Source organism: Pogona vitticeps, chromosome 2 (assembly GCF_051106095.1).
Source record: "Pogona vitticeps strain Pit_001003342236 chromosome 2, PviZW2.1, whole genome shotgun sequence".
Classification (NCBI taxonomy): Eukaryota; Metazoa; Chordata; class Lepidosauria; order Squamata; family Agamidae; genus Pogona; species Pogona vitticeps.
In genome coordinates this window covers 14,668,743-14,687,845 of record NC_135784.1, presented here as the reverse complement: position 1 = coordinate 14,687,845, position 19,103 = coordinate 14,668,743, and the positions used below count along the sequence as shown (strand labels likewise).

The following is a 19,103-nucleotide window of genomic DNA, read 5'->3' as shown; positions in this document are numbered from 1 at the left end:
TTTGACCAAACTCTGGGCGGCAGTGGAAGACAGGAGGGCCTGGCCTGCTCTGGTCCATGGAGTCACGAAGAGTCAGACACGACTAAACGACTAGACAACAACAACAACAGTGTTCTTTCAATTTTTCTAAGATCCATTTTTGGAATGCCAAGATGCGTCCCTGCAGCTGCCTTACGATTAGAGACGGGTCTAACATCACTAGAATGCAGTCCTTGGCTCTTTGCTTTTAGACATTGGAACAAGGTAAAATACATGCTGATCCCTCCCTGGGATATCTTAACCTTCTACAGAAAGAGGTCCATAACAACTCATGGCCTAAAGCTTTTCCAGCCAAAGTGCATCTATTAGGGCTCTCTTTGGACTTTCTTTATGTCCAGGAACCCAAGGCAGCCAACTCTACCTTAGAAAATGGCTCGTAAAATATGCTCCATCTTGCACCCTGGCCTAAACTATAATTTCTCGCAAAGTGCTAGGTATTTAGAGAACAACCTTTTGCACAGACTTCCCATGTCAGCTCCACATGGTAACGGCCACCTTTAGAACAGACTGCCCATGTCATCTCCTGCATCATAAGGGCCACCTTTAGAACAGACTGCCCATGTCATTTCCTGCATCATAATGGCCACGTTTAGGACAGACTGCCCATGTCAACTCCTGCATCATAAGGGCCACCTTTAGAACAGACTGCCCGTGTCATCTCCTGCATCATAATGGCCACGTTTAGGACAGACTGCCCATGTCAACTCCTGCATCATAAGGGCCACCTTTAGAACAGACTGCCCATGTCATCTCCTGCATCATAAGGGCCACCTTTAGAACAGACTGCCCATGTCAACTCCTGCATCATAAGGGCCACCATTATATAAAATATTTGTCTAATATATATAATATTTGTCTATCCTGTGGCCCTTATGATGCAGGAGCTGACATGGGCAGTATGTCCTAAAGGTGGACCTTATCATATACAGTCGTGCCTCGATTAGCGATGTTAATGCATTCCGCAAAAAACATCGCTAATTGATTTGATCGCTAATCGAAACACAGTTTCCCATTGAAATGCATTGAAAACTGGATAATCCGTTCCAATGGGAACGGATTGCGGTCTGTAAGCGAAAATCTCCATAGGAAACATCGCTAATCAAAACGCGGTTCCTCAATTGAAATGCATTGAAACCTATTCAATGCATCTCAGCTGTTTAAACCATCGTTAATCGAAACAGGGGACCCAAAATTTAATCGCTATTCGAAGCATGGTCCCAAACCATCGCTAGTCGAAAATTGCCCATAGGGACCATCGCTAATCAGAGCACCAAAATGCCCCGAAAAAGTCATCGCTAATCGATTTCATCGCTAATCGAAGCGCTCGCTAATTGAGGCACCACTGTATCTCATTATTATCTGGGCAGCCATTTTGCCCATCAAGGTCTTCTCTCCACAAGCTGATGTAGTATAAAATCCCCAAGGGTCGAAATATCTCAAGAGGACTCACCTCTGCTCTGCTTCTGCAGCCCCATAAGTAACAGTTAAGGGTCCCTTGCCAACCTGGCCTTGCCCCCTTTGTTTGGGCCTGGGGACGACCTGCTGAAAAGTCGCAAAGGCCCAGGGAGTGATCTGGAGGGGCTTCTATGCAACGGCTTTATTTCTTTATTTATTTTCATGGCACTAAAAACAAAGATGGTCAATGTGTAACCCTCCAGGTGTTGTGGGGACTACAGATCCCATCATCCCTCCACATTGGATGTGGTGGCTGATAGGAACTGTAGTCCCATAGCATCTAGTTGCACTTTTTTCTATTCCTTATGTCAAGAAAGGGGGCTTTCCTGATCTTCTAAGGATCCTGGTCGCCTGTGTCAGTTACCATGATCACACACGTTTCAGGGAGAGTTAATCAGGAAAGCTGGACACAACGGAGGCCCGGCTTCTCGAGTAATGGTGTGATTTATTGGGGGCAGAAAGTGGAAAGTTAAAATTGAGATTAGAGGAAAAACAAGAGACAACAATCTTGGAAATGCAGGATCTTTTAAGAAATTAGAACTATTTTGATTCTTTTTGTATTATTTAATTCAAGAATATCATACCCCCGATTTGGGCTTGTCATCATCATTTTAGAATGGCAAAGGTGGAGCCCAGCCTCTATCAAGGAGGCGCAGAGGGTATTTGAACTCTCAACTTCTGGTTTTGCAGCCAGATACTTAAGCCACTGAGTTCTGGGTGTGCATGGATCTTTGCATTTACACTCATGTAAATTCAACAATAAAAAACCAACTAAGCATGGGTTTGATACCTGAGCGAAGGTTATCTTTTATTGGTTCGGGTATCACAAATCCAGAAAACTGTAAAACTAAGGCGGATGCCTTCACAGCTGAGCCCGCAAAGGAAGCTTCCCCCACTGTGTAGTCTTTACCTTCAGGGAGTGCACCTGGGGAGGATGGGTTGCCCAAAGACCTTTAATAATAATTGCATGCCATCGATTCTGACTTTGGACAAATCTTTTCTAGGTGCAGAATGCTCAGACGTGGCTTATTCCTCTTTCGGAGTTGTGCTGCTACCCAGTTTGGCTCCTCTCTGGGCACCATGAGGAATCCAAGCTCCACAGCCTTCCACAGGAATCTCTCTCCTTCACTAAGCCCTGGCATCCTCTTCCAAGATCTTTCTTCAAAATGCCACACAAACTCCCCCCAAAAATCTGGGCCTTGCTATCTGGGAACTTCCTGTTTGTTTTTTTAATATCCATTTCTGGCCAAATCCAGGGTAATGATGGCCCGCTGTACATTTGAATTCAAGCCATTATGGTGCCAGTAATAAGAAAAGACTAGAATAATGGAGTTCAAAGGCCACTGAATCCAACCCTCTGCTCAGTGCAGGAATGCAGATCAAGGTATATCTGCCAGGGGACGATCCAGGTTTTTCTTGAATGGCTCCAGTTTTGGAGCCCTCACCAACTCCCGAGGTCACTGGGTCCATGGTCCTACTTCGTACTGCTCTAACAATGAAGAAGTTTTTCCTGATCGTCCACCAAAATCTGGCTTCCGGTAACTTGAGGCAATTGTGTTAGTGAGATCCATTCTTACTGAGCCCTTGAATGGCTTGCAAGCGGTTTAACTCTGTTTCTCTCATTTTTCAGGTTTTGCTTTTTCACTCCCCCACCTCCTTACCTGCATTTTAAAGGAAAAATATTTTCCCAGTGGTTTGATCACTAGGAAAAGAGGGGCTTTGCTGGTCAGGAACTCCCGACTTTGCCCTCCAACTTCGTGGTGTGTGCAGGTGGCGGGGACTCTGAGCCCTCCGACCCGGCGAGTTGGCAAGGCTCGCCTGCAAGTCGAAAGGTGCCGCCTTGTGCGTTGCAAGCATGTCCCTGGAGTTGAGAAGAGTTGGTGGACTCTCCAAGGGTCGTGGGGAGGGGGGGTCAGTGGGGAAGCTATTTATTTATTTATTTATTTACACCCTGCCTTTCTCCTTAGAGGCACCCAAGGCACTGATGTGCAACAAGAAAAAGACAATCTTTAAAAGCTAAAAACCAGGAAGGGGAGAAATATTTCAAAGGAAGTTAGCAAGTACAGTGGTGCCTCGCTTGGTCCTTCCAGTGAGCACTCAGGGATGATTTCCTTCAGAATGAATACGTTTGATCTCCTTGCAGTCCAGGGGACTCTCAAGAGCCTCCTCCAGCACCACAATTCAAAAGCATCAATTCTTCGGTGGTCAGCTTTCTTTATGGTCCAGCTCTCACTTCCATACATCGCTACGGGAAAAACTCATAGCTTTGACTAATCGGACCTTTGTCGGCAAGGAGATGTCTCTGCTTTTTAAGATGCTGTCTAGGTTTGTCATCACTTTCCTCCCAAGAAGCAGGCGTCTTTTAATTTCGTGGCTGCTGTCACCATCTGCAGTGATCATGGAGCCCAAGAAAGTAAAATCTGTCACTGCCTCCATAACCCACCCCCTTCTATTTGCCAGGAGGTGATGACTAAGTTTATAGACTTAGCTGACTTTTAATACCTTACACTTGAAATGGTCCTCCCCTTTGACTGCCTTTATTCTGTATTACTGATATTTGTAAGCCACCTTGAACACTACGTGTACTATAAGTGAGGGTTATAAGTGTAACATATAATAATGGTTGCAATAAAATGGTTAGGCATTTATTTATTTACTCATGTGTTTATTTCATTTATCACCTGCCTTCTTCCTTGGAAAGACCAAGAGCAGCTTACAAATACGTTTTAAAAAGGAGGGTGCAACAATAAAGGGCAATGAATTACAATACCTGAACACTATAAAATAATTCTTCAGGCTAAAGCACATCTGTAATTGATACAGGTTTAAACCATTTAAAAATGGGCAAATTTAATTCAGATGATTATCATGTCTACTATTGTGGACAAGAGTCCCGTAGAAGAAATGGAGTAGCCCTCATAGTCAACGAAAGAGTGGGAAAAGCTGTACTAGGATACAATCTCAGAAATGATAGAATGATTTCAAGAGGAATCCAAGGCAGACCTTTCAACATCACAGAAATCCATGTTTATGCACCAACCACGGATGCTGAAGAGGCTGAAATTGACCAATTCTATAGAGACTTACAACGCCTTCTAGAACTGACACCAAAGAAATACGTTCTTCTCATTATAGGGGACTGGAATGCTAAAGTAGGGAGTCAAGAAGTAAAAGGAACAACAGGTAAGTTTGGCCTTGGAGTTGAAAACGAAGCAGGGCAAAGGCTAATAAGAGTTTTGTCAAGAGGACAAGCTGGTCATCATAAACACTCTTTTCCAAGAACACAAGAGACCACTCCACACCTGGACATCACCAGATGGGCAATACCGAATTCAGATTGATTATATTCTCTGCAGCCAAAGATGGAGAAGCTCTATACAGTCAGCAAAAACGAGACCTGGAGCTGATTGTGGCTCTGATGGTGAGGGTTCGGCTCTAGGCTCCTTTCGCATCTCAGAAGAAATCAGGAGATTTTTAATGTTTAGAAACAGGTGAGATATTTATTCGTGTGTTTAACAAATTACCAGTGTCCAGAACTTGATTCCATCATCTTTCTCCTTCCGACAGCGGGTCCAGGAATGGGTTTCTCTCACTAGAGTTCCAGGGACCCGGCCAATCCATAATGACGTTGGGGGTTATATATAATCTCTCCCGCTTCACCTTCCAACAAGGGCACGGTCTCATCATCCCGGCCGTCACCCCACACGAGACATCCTTCTGATGTGGGAGCCTTCCAGGGTCCTCCCTGAACCCCTTCCTTCTCATCTCGTTCACTCTCCATTCCAGCCTCTCACTCTCTCCTTTCTCTTTCTACTCTTTCCTTCTCTTCTCTCAGCTTCCCCTTCCACCCTTTGGCCTCTGACTCTCCCCAATAAGACTGTCTGGGTGGAATCCCCCTTCTCCTCCTATAATCTGCCTCCTCCTTGGGCACTCTCAGTCTCTCCCACGCGCCCGTCCATGGGGGCTCCATCCAAACCACTCCCAACCTGGCGGCAGCTGTTCTTCCCTTCTTTTTATATCCACCGTCCCCGCCTCTATCTCCACCCTCTTCTTCCGCTCCAATCCCGCCATTTTCCCCTGAGCCTTTTCAACAGTCATTTTTTTGCATTTCTCCTTCCTATTTCCTCTGTCTCTGTCCCTCGCTGCTCTGTCTTTTTGAGTGTTGAGACAGGCTGGGTCTGTACTTCCTTCCCTTCTGTATGGAGGAGGGATGGCTCACTGGTGATACTCTTCTCGCCTCCTGTCTCACTCTGATCATCAACTTCTTATAGCAAAACTCAAGCTTAAACTGAAGAGAGTAGGAAAAACCACTGGGCTAGTCAGGTATAATCAAAACCAAATGCCTTATGAATACACAGTGGAAGTGAAGAACAGATTAAAGGAACTCCATGTGTTGGATTGAGTGCCTGAAGAATTTCGGATGGAGGCTCGTAACATTGTACAGGAGGCAGCAACAAAAACCATCCCAAAGAAGAGGAAATGCAAGAAAGCAAAGTGCCTGCAAATAGCAGAGAAGAGAAGGGAATGAAAATGCAAGGGAGATAGGGAAAGTTACAGAAAATTGAATGCACACTTCCAAAGAACAGCAAGGAGAGACAAGAGGGCCTTCTTAAATGAACAATGCAAAGATATAGAGGAAAATAATAGAAAAGGAATAACCAGAGATCTGTTAAAAAAAAAACTGGAGATATTAAAGGAACATTTTGTGCAAAGATGGACATGATAAAGGATAAAAATGTCAGGGACCTCACAGAAGCAGAAGACATCAGGAAGAGGTCACAATAATACACAGAAAAATTATACAAGAAAGATCTGGATGCCCTGGACAACCCAGATAGTGTGGTTGCTGACCTTGAGCCAGACATCCTGGAGAGTGAAGTCAAGTGGGCCTTAGAAAGCATGGCTAACAACCAGGCCAGTGGAGCTGATGGTGGCCTAGTGGAACTATTTAAACTCTTAAAAGATGACGCTGTTAAGGTGCTACACCTAGTATGCCAGCAAGTTTGGCAAAACTCAGCAGTGGCCAGAGGATTGGAAAAGATCAGTCTACATCCCAGTCCCAAAGAAGGGCAGTGCCAAAGAATGCTCCAACTACCGTACAATTGCACTTATTTCCCACACTAGCAAGGTTATGCTTAATATCCTACAAGGTAGGCTTCAGCAGTATGTGCACCGAGAACTCCCAGAAGTACAAGCTGGATTTCGAAAGGGCAGAGGAACTACCTTGTTTACCCAAAAATAAGACAGGGTGTTATATAAATTTTTTTCTCCAAAAAACACATTAGGGCTTATTTTCAGGGGATGCTTTATTTTACAGTCATGTCATCTCCTGGTTGCTGCACCATGGTGGAGGGCGTGGTTTCACTTAACTGTGCCAGCTGTGCCCGTTTCTTGAGAGGTCTAATCTGGCCATTGGTGACCCATGCAATAGTTACTTCCCGGCTGGATTACTGTAACACAAAGGTCCCCAACTCCTGGACTGCGGCCCGGTGCCAGTCCATGGCTTGAGGCAGACTAGGGCGCGGTGCCATATCTCACCCCAGCACTCCCCCCTACACAACCCCTTTGCGCATGCACGCCTGTGCTCCCCCACCCCTTTGTGCATGTGTGCCCCTGAGCACACCGCCCTTTGCCCTAGTGGATGAGTGCACACCCGCCCGCATGAGCACCGCGCCTCCCTTCGTGCATGCGCACGAGCATGCACGCACCCGCACAAGCACCCTCCTGCTCCGTTGTGCATGCGCACGAGGGTGCCCCTCCTTCCCCAAGTGGCCCAAAAAGAGGTTGGGGACCTCTGCTACCCACTGTACATGGGGCTGCCTATGGAAAGTGTCAGGAAATGTCAGCGGATCCAAATCGTGCCAGCCAGATTGCTGACTGGGGCTGGCCACAGGAATCACATAATGCCCCCTATTGTGACAGCTCCACTGGCTCTCCCAATTTGTTTCTGGGCAAAACTCACAGAGCTGGTTCTAACCTATAAAGCCCGAATGTCCTGGACTCAAGTATCTCAGGGATTGCATCTCCCTTTATGAGCCTGCTTGAGTGTTAAGATAATCAGACAAGACCCCCCATTACCTCCACAGGTACATCTGATGGGGACACAGGAGGTCTTCTTCTGTTGCTCCCAGAATTTGGAACTCCCTGCCACTGGGGGCCAGGCTGGCCCCATCTTTGCTGCCCTTTCACGAGCAGGTGAAGATCTTTCTCTTCAGGCAGGCTTTCCCTTGGTGATTGGTTGCCTGAGTGGGGTTTTTTAATGGATGGGTATGCCTTTCTGCTTTTGAACGTGTTTTTAATATTGCTTTTACCATTTCTTCGATCCTTTTTATTCTTTGTATACTTTTTTAAGCTTCAAATGTTGTATTTTTAATAATACAAGGTACCTTGGGTCCTTTTTAAGGAGAAGGTGAGGTAAAAATATTTTAAATAAATAAATAAAATTAGATCAATTCCAGCTATGAGGTATGATGACTAGATAATAATTCCCCTGTCAAAGGGGCAGGACTCTATAGCGGTTCAAAATGGTCTAGAAAAATCACGTCACATATACAGTGGGGTCTTGACTTAAGAACGGCTCGAGTTAAGAACATTTTGACTAAAGAACCACTCTCAAAGGAAAATATTGACTTGACTTACATACTTAGATTTGAGTTAAGAACTGAAAAAAATCCACGTGGGAGGCAGGGAAAGTGCAAAATGTGAACTTTCAGTTGGCCAGTGAAAAGGGTGCCTGTCTGCTTCCTCACTCCTCCCAGCGTTTAGAGAGCGGATTAGGAGACAGTCTTCAGACTGCCTGGTACTGTACTGCCTGGACTGTATTTTCCCTGCCTTCCCTGAACCTTTCTTGACCTAAGAAAAAAAGAAACAAAATATCCCCTTCTAGTGGTGGAAGGCAGAATAGCAACTTCCTATTAGATTCTATGGACGGAAAAGAGCAGATACGGATCAAATGGTTTTCAATGCATTCCTATGGGAAATGCAGATTTGACCTGAGAACTTTTTGACTTGAGAACCGCCTTCCAATACAGATTAAGTTCTCAAGTCAAGACCCCACTGTAATCACCATTATCTCAGAACTGTAGAGTTCTATATTCTATTTTAATTTCCTTGAGCTTGTCACAGTGAGTTAACGATGGCAACTCAAAAAGACAAAGTCACAACAAATTAATAAAATGAATTTAAAAGATTTATTAATTGACAAACACACCAACTTCACATCGTGGTTCTTTCTGAATTGTCCTCACCAAGATCCAGACTATGAGGAATGGCTTTATTACTTTGGCCCTTACTCTGGATGCAGCTGAATCTGCACTAAAAGCATTTATACGGCTTGTCACCTGTGTGAGTTTTCTGATGTGAAGACAGGTGGGAGCTCCGAGAGAAACTTTTTTCACACTGAAAACATTTATACAGTTTGTCTCCCGTGTGGATTTGTTGGTGGGAAGTAAGGTGTATCCTCCGTCTGAAGCTCTTTTCACACTCCAGGCATTTAAATGGCTTCTCCCCAGTGTGGATTCGTTGGTGGGAAGTGAGGTGTGCCCTCTGTCTGAAGCTCTTTCCACACTCCAGGCATTCATACGGCTTCTCCCCAGTGTGGATTCGTTGGTGGGAAGTGAGGTCTATCCTCTGTCTGAAGCTCTTTTCACACTCCAGGCATTTAAATGGCTTCTCCCCAGTGTGGATTCGTTGGTGGGAACTGAGGTGTGTCCTCCGTCTGAAGCTCTTTCCACACTCCAGGCATTTATAGGGTTTCTCTTCAGCGTGCAACATCAAATGCCTTTTCAGGTTCCCGTTCCCGGAGAAACACTTGCTACACTGTGGACATTCATACGGCTTCTCTCCATTGTGGAACCTTTTATGATAAACGAGGCTATAACTGTGAGTGAAACACTTCCCACACACATTACATTTATACGGTTTCTCTCCCGTGTGGGTCCGCTGATGAGAAGCAAGGTTTCCCTTCAGTCTGAATCTCTTCCCGCACTCCAAACATTCGTAGGGTTTCTCCCCTGTGTGAATGGTCATGTGCTCCTTAAGACGGGCTTTATCAAGAAAGCCCTTGGAGCAGTACGAACACTTGAAGGGCTTCTCCCCTGTGTGGACCCTCAGATGACGCTTCAAGTAAGATTTGTGGCTGTAGGTCTTCCCACACTCTAGGCATTTAATATTTTCCTTTGCTTGGTTTCTTTCTGCTTGGACTGGGACAGTGGGCACATCCCCAGCCTCCGGATCAGAGGACTCTTCCCTCCTCTTTTGCCCCTCTCTTGTTTCGCTTTGTTGTTGTTTTCTGCTTCGAGAGTGAAGTTCTTTCACTGGCCCTCTACAGGGTTCCTCCTCATACTCCTGTCTTCTCTCATCTCCTGTTGAAGTCACGGCAATGAGGTGAGTCAGAGAGGGAAGCTCTAATCAGCAGACAAAATGTACTGATTTGAACTGCTGACACACAGACAACTAAAGGGGCAGGTGAAAACAAATACAGCATGGTGCACATCTGGAACAAATTCTGAACGGCATTAACCACCAGTTGGTGTGACATAGCATATGAGACTGGGATCACAAAGACCTGATTGCAATTAGGGATGAGCCGTTTGGATTTTGTGGACTACAAATCCCATCATTCTCCACCGCGGGAATTCCCTCATTACAGACACTGTAATTTTGGCTCGCCTGGGAGAAAAGGCTAAGCTAGAAGGCTTCATGGCTCAGCATAGACCAAGCTCTGCCTAGCTTCCTGTTCAGAAAGGAAGTTCTCACCTAGTGCTGGGTCAGTTTCCTTTCAGAAGAGAAACCATGGACACAACGAGGCTACACCAAGCAAAGAACAGAACCCAAATTGGCCCGTGTGACATGTGCCATGACGTCACCTGCCTGTCTTGGCTAAGGCTGAAGTTTCCTGGCCTATGGCAGGGCAGGAGGTGGGTCTTAAAGGGTCGGAGTTTGTGTATATAAGGGGGGTGTGCAAAGAGGGAAGAGGTTGTTGTTGGGGAATTAGAGAGTTGGAGAGTGACAGGGTTAGGTATAGGTTAGGTAACTGAGTGTCTAGTAATAAAGAACTGTGCAGGGTGAAGGTCTGAGAAATATAGTATGACAAGTGATTCTTTTACTGAGTGATTTACAATTTTATTTCTGTATACAATAAATCTTCATTTTATTTTGAAATCCACAATAAGTCTGAAGTGTCAGGTTTATGTGTGGTTGGTGGCAGCGAAGTACTGTGTGTGAGAGAGAAGGATCGTGGCCTGTCATCTCTTGTGGTGACGTAGGAGGAGGTGGCAGTCGCGACAAAACTAGTGCCAGCGTGTGGGATACGAGTTGTCCAGTTGCCCAGTTGCCCAGAAAAGCCTTGGCTAGTGTGACCAGAGCAAAAGGATTTCAGTTAGGTGCACCTGAAGTGGGGTGTGGGTAACTCTCTAGGATTTGTCTCCAGGGGGGAGCAGATCTAGTAGAGAGGCACCTAAACTTCAGAGTGAGGGAACTGACTTATGAGCTCTAGAAGGTCCATTTTGTGAGGGAGATTGGCCCAAAGTAGGAGGCTGTTGTGACTTCGTCTGAGAGTCCAGAGTTGGGAGAACTCGGAAGGGACAGACAGACCAAGGGCAGCAAAGATTTGGGATCTCTCTGGTGAACTACAGAACCTGAGAGAAGGTGAAGCTGTGGTGGATTTCAAGTAGAGCCAAGGGCAGAAAATTAAAGTAGCTCTAAATCTGGCAAGAGGCCCAGGGAAGGGGCAGAAGCCATTAGAGACTACAGTAACAAGCCTAGCCATATCTGTTGGTATACCCTGTTAAAGAGTGTCAGACCTAAAGCACAGCAAGAAGAAAAGTATTTTAAACAGAGGCTTGAAAATAGAAAAGAGCCTTCTGTGTGATTAAAATGCCTCTCACGCGCAGTCAAATGGCAGAAGTGAGTGAACAAAGAGACCAAGCAATGTCAGACTGGTCTGGGGATGAGTCAAATGGTGAGGGAAGAGTTGCCTCAGTGCACGAAGAAGCTAATGGTGAACAGTTATCAGAACTGAGGAAAATTCAATTAGCTCAGGAACATGAATATAGGATGAGACAATTAGAAAAGGAGGAAAGAATGAGGCAAATGGAGATGGAAAGAGAAGAAAGATTGGAGAGAGAGAGGATGGCTTTTGAACTTAGGAAATTGGAAATACTGAACCAAAACAACAACAACAACAGAGATTCTGGTACTGAACCAAGCCAGTTATCAAAATCAGATTTGAAGAAATTTCCTACATATAAACAGGGGGATTGTCCTGAAAACTTCCTTAAAATCTTTGAACGAAATTGTGCTGATTTTTCTGTGAGGGAAACAGAGAAAATGATAATTTTGAGGTCTCTCCTGAGTGGAAAAATGGCTGATGTGTATGCTGATATGCCAGTTGAGCTCAGTAAAGATTATTCAGAGTTCAAAAAAATGGTTTACAATCGGTTTGGCATTAATTCAGAACATCTTAGGCTGAAGTTCAGAAAACTTACTAAAAGATCAGATGAATCTTATACCCAACTTGGTTTTAACTTAGAAAAGTGTTTAGATCGGTGGCTTGAACAGGAGAATGTAAAAACCTTTCAGGAATTGAAAAATGTTGTGGGCCTGGAGCAGTTTTATTCCTTACTCCATGGGGAACTTAAATATTTAGTTCAAGAACGGAAACCAACTGATGTTAGAAACGCTGCTCAAATAGCTGATTTTATTTCTCAAATAAGGGGTCCTAGTTGTTATGAGGGGAGAGGTGTGAGGAAAACATGGGACCCAAAGTTCTCTAAGGAACAAGCACAGAGACAGACTAAAGTAGGCGGCCATTTTAGTGAAAAGCCCTCAGAACAGGGCCAGCACAGTAAACAAGTTTTGGAGGGAAAAGAGAAACTTGAAAGATTTGATGGGAAAAGCTCATGGGGGGAGAGAATCTGCTTCATTTGCAAAAAGAAAGGCCACATTGCTGCACAATGTTTTAATACAAGGCAGAATAAAGAAATTCCACCTCAGAAAGTTAATGTAAAAGAAGCAAAGGCTGTATTTTGTGTTCAGAGTAAACCTCAAGCTTCTTCTAGTGATAGCTCTGTTGTCATGGAAACCCAGGCAGAGGCAGTTAGGAGCTCTGAATTGGATACATTGAAGGAGCTACCTCTCGCTGAAGTTGTCCACTGTTATTACATACAGACCAATTGTGCTTTATTGGAATCTGCTGGGGACAGAATAAAAAATTTTGAAAATGACTATTCAGCTTTGAGAGACACCTGTTCTCAAATTTCTATTTGCCACTCAGACATAGTACCACAAAGTTGTATGATTGCTGACCAGACTCTATCTGTGAAAGGGATTGGGTCAGAACTAGTTTCACTACCTGTAGCTGACTTGAAAATTGAATATCAAGGTTGGAAGGGATTGTAGAGAGTGGGGGTGTCTTCTGAGATTCCTACCCCTTTTCTTATTGGTAATGACTTAACAAAGCATGTCAAGAGTGCCCTGGTGGTAACACGTGCACAATCAGTACAAAGTGAAGCCAGTAATGAGACTGACTCTCAAGAGCCAGAGAAATTTGTACCACAACCTGAGGCATTCTCAGTTGAAATACCTCAGAAAAGCCTCTTTGTCAAGGAACAAACAGCAGACCCCACCTTAAAAAACTGTTTTGCAAAGGTGACTGATAAAGATTTATCACCTGAGTGCCCTGAACGTTTTATTATTAAGGGTGGTTTACTTTATAGGGAAAAACTGAATAATATTTCAAAAGGGGGGCCTGAAGTTAAGAGACAGTTGGTGGTGCCTGAGAAATATCGCCCTATGATTCTGGAAAAGGGACATGCAGACATTTTCTCAGCTCATATGGGGATCAACAAGACCAAACAAAGAATAGCCCAAAACTTTTACTGGCCTGATATGGATAAACAGATTAAGAGTTTCTGTCAAAGATGCCATATTTGTCAGAGACAGGGCTCTAACTGTGATAAAACTAGAGCAAAGCTATGCCCATTACCAGTGATTTCAATTCCTTTTACACGTCTAGGGGTGGATATCATAGGTCCATTGCCCAACGCCACTAAGCGGGGGAACAGATTTATTTTAACTATAGTAGACCATGCCACGAGATATCCAGAAGCGATCCCATTACGTAATATAGAGACCCAGACTGTAGCAGAAGCCTTAGTGAATTACATGAGTAGGATGGGTTTTCCTTCTGAGATAATCACAGACTTAGGAACCTCTCATACATCCAAACTTATGAAAAGGTTAGGCAGGGGGGGTCATTCACATAAATGCCCTGAAGCCTTATTACAGAGAGACCATCCATGTGCAGTTTGCAATAAAAGAGGCTGATAAGGAGGAACAAGGGTTGCCCTTCGGGGAAGGGAGGGGCCCACAAAAGTTCAATCCACAAGAGGTGCAGATCAGCCCTGCTCTATCCAGAGAACAGCAGAATAGTTGTAGAGCGCTGGTTACAAAACCTCAAGAAGTGTTCTCAAACAAACCTGGTGTTGACAAGGGAGTGCTACCCAGCACTGACACAGGGAATGCTTCTCAGCCTGTAACACCATATAGAGTAAGAGGTTATTACTTTGACAATATTCGCAGAACGCTAGACGAAATGCTGATGAACGATCAAATTATTGCACACTCATCTAACGCTTGGTTAGCCCCTGTAGTTTTAATAGACAAGCCGGATGGCAGTGTCAGGTTCAGTGTGTACTACAGCAAGTTATATTCAGTGGCTAAACCTGATGCTTATCCTAGGCCTAGGCTTGATGACCTAAGTAAGATGATTGGAGGTTGCAGAGTCGTATCCTTTTTAGGTCTAACCAAAGAGTGTTTGCAAGGAAGAAGTGATCCTAAGGCCCAAGAGAAAAGCGCATTTGGTAGTCCATTTGGCCTGTTTGAATTGCGAGTCCTCAGTTTTGGCCTGAGAAACTCACCAGCAACGTTTCAAAGGCTCATGGACCATACTCTGAAAGGGCTTAGTGACTTCAGAGTAGCTTATATCGATGACATAGGGGTCTTTAGCAACACCTGGCAAGATCACCTACATCATCTAGAATTAGTGCTACAAAGATTGAAAGATGCTGGCTTAACTGTTAAAGCTAGTAAGTGTCAGCTAGGTAACTCAGAGATGAAGTACCTAGGTCACATAGTGGGAGGAGGCCTAATCAAACCTTTAGAGGCCAAGGTAGAAGCAATCCTGAAGTGGCCCAGACCTACCACTAAAAAGAAAGTGAGGTCCTTTTTAGGTCTGGCAGGGTATTACAGAAAGTTTATACCCGGTTTCAGTGAGATTGCTGCACCTTTATCAGACCTGACAAAGAAGCAGAGCAGCAACAGCGTTTCCTGGTCGGAAGAGTGCGAGATGGCGTTTGGACGGCTGAAAGATGGTCTAACCAACCATCCAGTGCTGCATGCTCCTGACTTCAACAGAGAGTTCATCATCTACACAGATGCGTCTAATGCCGGTGTGGGAGCGGTACTGTGCCAACAGGATGACAGCGGAGACCAACATCCAGTGGCGTACCTGAGCAAGAAGTTGCTTCCCAGGGAGAAGAATCTTTCTACCATCGAGAAAGAGTGTTTGGCGATCATCTTTGCGATCCGGAAGCTGAAGGCTTACGTCTGGGGTCGACATTTTACCTTGTGCACTGATCACTCACCTCTATCGTGGTTGCGGACTATGAAATCACAGAACAGTAAACTGATGAGGTGGGCGCTTCTTTTGCAGGACTATGATTTCGAGGTTAAGGTGGTCAGAGGGACTATAAACTGTGTGGCTGACGCCTTATCCAGAAGACCAGAAGACGACATCTAAAGGACTTATGGACTCTGTGTATGGTATATGGCAATGTAAAGTGTTTGGAAAGTTATGTATTGTGTTATGATAAATGTTTTGCATTGCATGTTTTTATTTACCTGTATGGAGGAAGTGTAAGTATATTTGTAGATGTGTTAAACTGTGTTGATAAATGTAATGATTGATGGTTGTTGCAGTTGTTTTGGGGAAAAAGCACCTTAGCTTTCCCCCACAAAACAACTTATTAAAGGGGGAAGGTATATGTGACGTGTGCCATGACGTCACCTGCCTGTCTTGGCTAAGGCTGGAGTTTCCTGGCCTATGGCAGGGCAGGAGGTGGGTCTTAAAGGGGTGGAGTTTGTGTATATAAGGGGGGTGTGCAAAGAGGGAAGAGGTTGTTGTTGGGGAATTAGAGAGTTGGAGAGTGACAGGGTTAGGTATAGGTTAGGTAACTGAGTGTCTAGTAATAAAGAACTGTGCAGGGTGAAGGTCTGAGAAATATAGTATGACAAGTGATTCTTTTACTGAGTGATTTACAATTTTATTTCTGTATACAATAAATCTTCATTTTATTTTGAAATCCACAATAAGTCTGAAGTGTCAGGTATATGTGTGGTTGGTGGCAGCGAAGTACTGTGTGTGTGTGAGAAGGATCGTGGCCTGTCATCTCTTGTGGTGACGTAGGAGGAGGTGGCAGTCGCGACAAAACGTGACACAAAAGGTCAGGGATTTCACACTTCTGTCTGATTTTGACATTCGTGACACACATGGAGTATGGGAGGTGTTATTAAATAACATCTGAGCAACCCTATCCCTGCCAACGTCTGTGTGCATATGATTGCACAGAGATATTGGTGAAATCAATCCTGAGTGCTGACTGGAAGGACAGATCCTAAAGCTGAGGCTCCAATACTTTGGCCATCTCATGAGAAGAAAAGACTCCCTGGAAAAGACCTTGATGTTGGGAAAGTGTGAAGGCAAGAGGAGAAGGGGACGACAGAGGATGAGATGGTTGGACAGTGTCATCGAAGCCACCAACATGAATTTGACCCAACTCCAGGAGGCAGTGGAAGACAGGAGGGCTGGGCGTTCTCTGGTCCATGGGGTCACAAAGAGTCACCCTCCCATGATGACCTAGGAAGTTACAGGAGATGTAACTCTGCACCATCCTGTTAACTAAATCCCATAACTATTAGTGGATTTTATTTTAGCATCACCAGCTCTCTTTGAGCTGACTTTTCTAAAAGCTTGAAAGCTTTCAGAGCTGAATTCATTTCTTAGCTTAACCCCCACCAGGAGTTAGCAGGAAAATCCTGTCAGGGTATATTTCTCCTAAATTCCCACTCTTGGCATAGGGCCTCATTTTAGCCTATCCTATCCTGGGATCTCTGGCCAAGATTGCCGTTTTAATGCATTGCTTTATCACAGTTAATGTTTAATGAGACTGTTCTTATATTTCATCAAGTTATCTCTAGCTTATGTGATCTCCAAAATGCCGTGTTCTCAACTTGTCTTGCTTAGGTCCCGCAAACTCAAGCCTGTGGCTTCCTTTAGGGAGTCAATCCATCATGTATTTCCTGTTTTCCTGATATTTTCCACCTTTCTCAGCATTATAGTATTTTCCAAAGAATCCTGCCTTCTCATGATGTGTCCAGAGTAGGACAGTACAGTGGTGCCTCGCTTAACGAGCGCACCGTTTAACGATGAATCTGCATAGCGATGTCGCTTTTGCGATCGCAAAAGCGATGTTTAGATAGGGAAAAACTCGCATTACGATGATCGGTAAGCATTCCGCTTACTGATCTTCGCATTGTGATGTTTTACAACAGCTGATCAGCGGTTCCAAAATGGCCAGCGAGTGCCCAAAATGGCCACCGCTAGTGTTTTCACGCCCTGCCTTTGCTTACCGAGGGCGCGAAAATGTCGGCGCTATGGAGGAACTTCGCTGAACGGTGAGTTTGGGCCCCTTAGGAACGCATTAAACTAAGTTAAATGCGTTCCTATGGGGTTTTTCGATCTGTTCAGCGATGTTTTTGCATAGCGACCATTAATCCGGAACGGATTAACGCAGCTATGCGGAGCACCACTGTATCAGCTTTTGACTTCTAAGATGATGATTAAATGTTTTTCTAATAAGGGTAACTACTTTCCTCTAAAAAGTTCCCTAACTTCTTCTAGATTAGAAAAACAGAATGCTGGCTGTTCAAACTCTGGGAGAATCATCTCGTAAATAATAAACATTCTCACTTAAATATTTTCTCTTGACAAAAGGATAAATGGGATCTTTACCTAAAGAGGCTACATTTGCGTTAATCTCCGCCATAACTTCCTCATGCAACGCTCTTTGGTCCGGATTCAGCAACGCCCACTCCTCCTCGGTAAAACACACAGTCACCTCTTCCAAGATTAGTGGATTCTAAAAGAGAAGAAAATACTTTTTCCCCTTTCGATTGAAAAATGGTTCTTCCACGGATGGTAGGAAAGCATTAATATATGGAGACTGGTCTTGTGCCTTGCAGGATCCCATAAAAGGCTTTTCCAGGGCCTTTCCAGTGTGTGCCTCTTTTTTTTTTAAAAGAACATATTTTACTTATGAAGACCACAAACCGCGCAAGTAAGAGGCAGATCACGTTAGCCAACAGAAGGGGTCAGCGCTTTAGGGCCAAAACCTTATTCTGGGTGTTCTCGGACAGAAAAGCAGCAGGTGGGGAAAAAAATTAAATAAATCAGATTTTCATTTTTATCTCCTTGACCACCTACTTGCCAAACGTTATTTCTGGGCCTAACTGTTTAATTAGTTATTTGTTCAATAACGGAGGCTACCCAGGTCCAAAATTACTGGCCACTGCCTGGATCTAATGGTCGGGAACTGTCAGACAATACATGTATTCCTCATTCTCTACACCATGACCAGGAGCAAGGTGGGGCCTCTTTATTCTCATTTACTGTTTTCTGATTTTTAATATTATGTTTAATATTATACTGGGTCCTTTTTTGGGAGAAGGGCAAGGTAATAATTTTAATCAATAAAAATAATATTTGTTTTTTGTTTGATTTATTTACATGCTACCTTTCTCCCCCCTTAGGAGTTCCAAGGTGACTCGCAACAACTAAAATACACAGTACTAATAATGCCATACCATGCCTCTTGGAAGCCTACAGAATATATTTTAAAAAATTTAAATATGTGTAGCTGTATGTTTATCATGAATAATATTCACTGGTCTCTTTTGACAGAGCCTATTTACCGCAATGACTCTCCTGCTAGCTCTGGGATCCTAACCACCTTGCTTTCATCTGCTCATCCCTGACAACTAAAATAAGAACTGCTGGATAGCTCTGTGGTTTAGATCCCTGCCTGTGGAGCCAGAGGTTGGGAGTTCAATTCCCCCACTGGGCCTGCTTGACAGGGGCTGGACTGGATGATCTCTAGGGTCCCTTTCCAGCTCTGCAGCTCAAAGGTTATCATTATGACTCAGAAGGACATGCTTGCCCTCCCGGTTTGCAGGTGGGTTTCCCACAGGTTACGGATGCAAAGAATCAAAGGGAAAGAGGCAGACACTTTCAAGCCATGAGCGACTTCATCCTTGACTTCATCTTTCCTGACCTCAAAAGCCACTCCGATTCCATTCTCCACAGCAGATGATCTAGTTGTACACGTTCCTGGCACAGCTTCACCACCTGCAAGGGGGAAAAAGTGTGTGGGAGAATATATTTTATTCTTTATATCAGGTATATGCATAGTACAGCCTGTATGTGACACCCCAAGAACATTTCTGAACCCAGCCTCCTCCAGACACCTAAAACTGGAGCTTTGTTGGGAGTT

At 44.4% G+C, this 19,103-nt stretch overlaps 1 protein-coding gene across 1 annotated transcript in view; it reads right to left on the bottom strand.

Moving 5' to 3' along the window:
* LOC144587169 (uncharacterized) overlaps positions 1-19,103 on the bottom strand; it is a 68,831-nt gene that overhangs the window by 46,217 nt on the left and 3,511 nt on the right. The window contains 3 exon segments of the mRNA XM_078386786.1: positions 8,822-9,857; positions 17,567-17,693; positions 18,771-18,958. Of these exon segments, the coding sequence (XP_078242912.1) occupies positions 8,822-9,857; positions 17,567-17,693; positions 18,771-18,958 (1,351 nt within the window).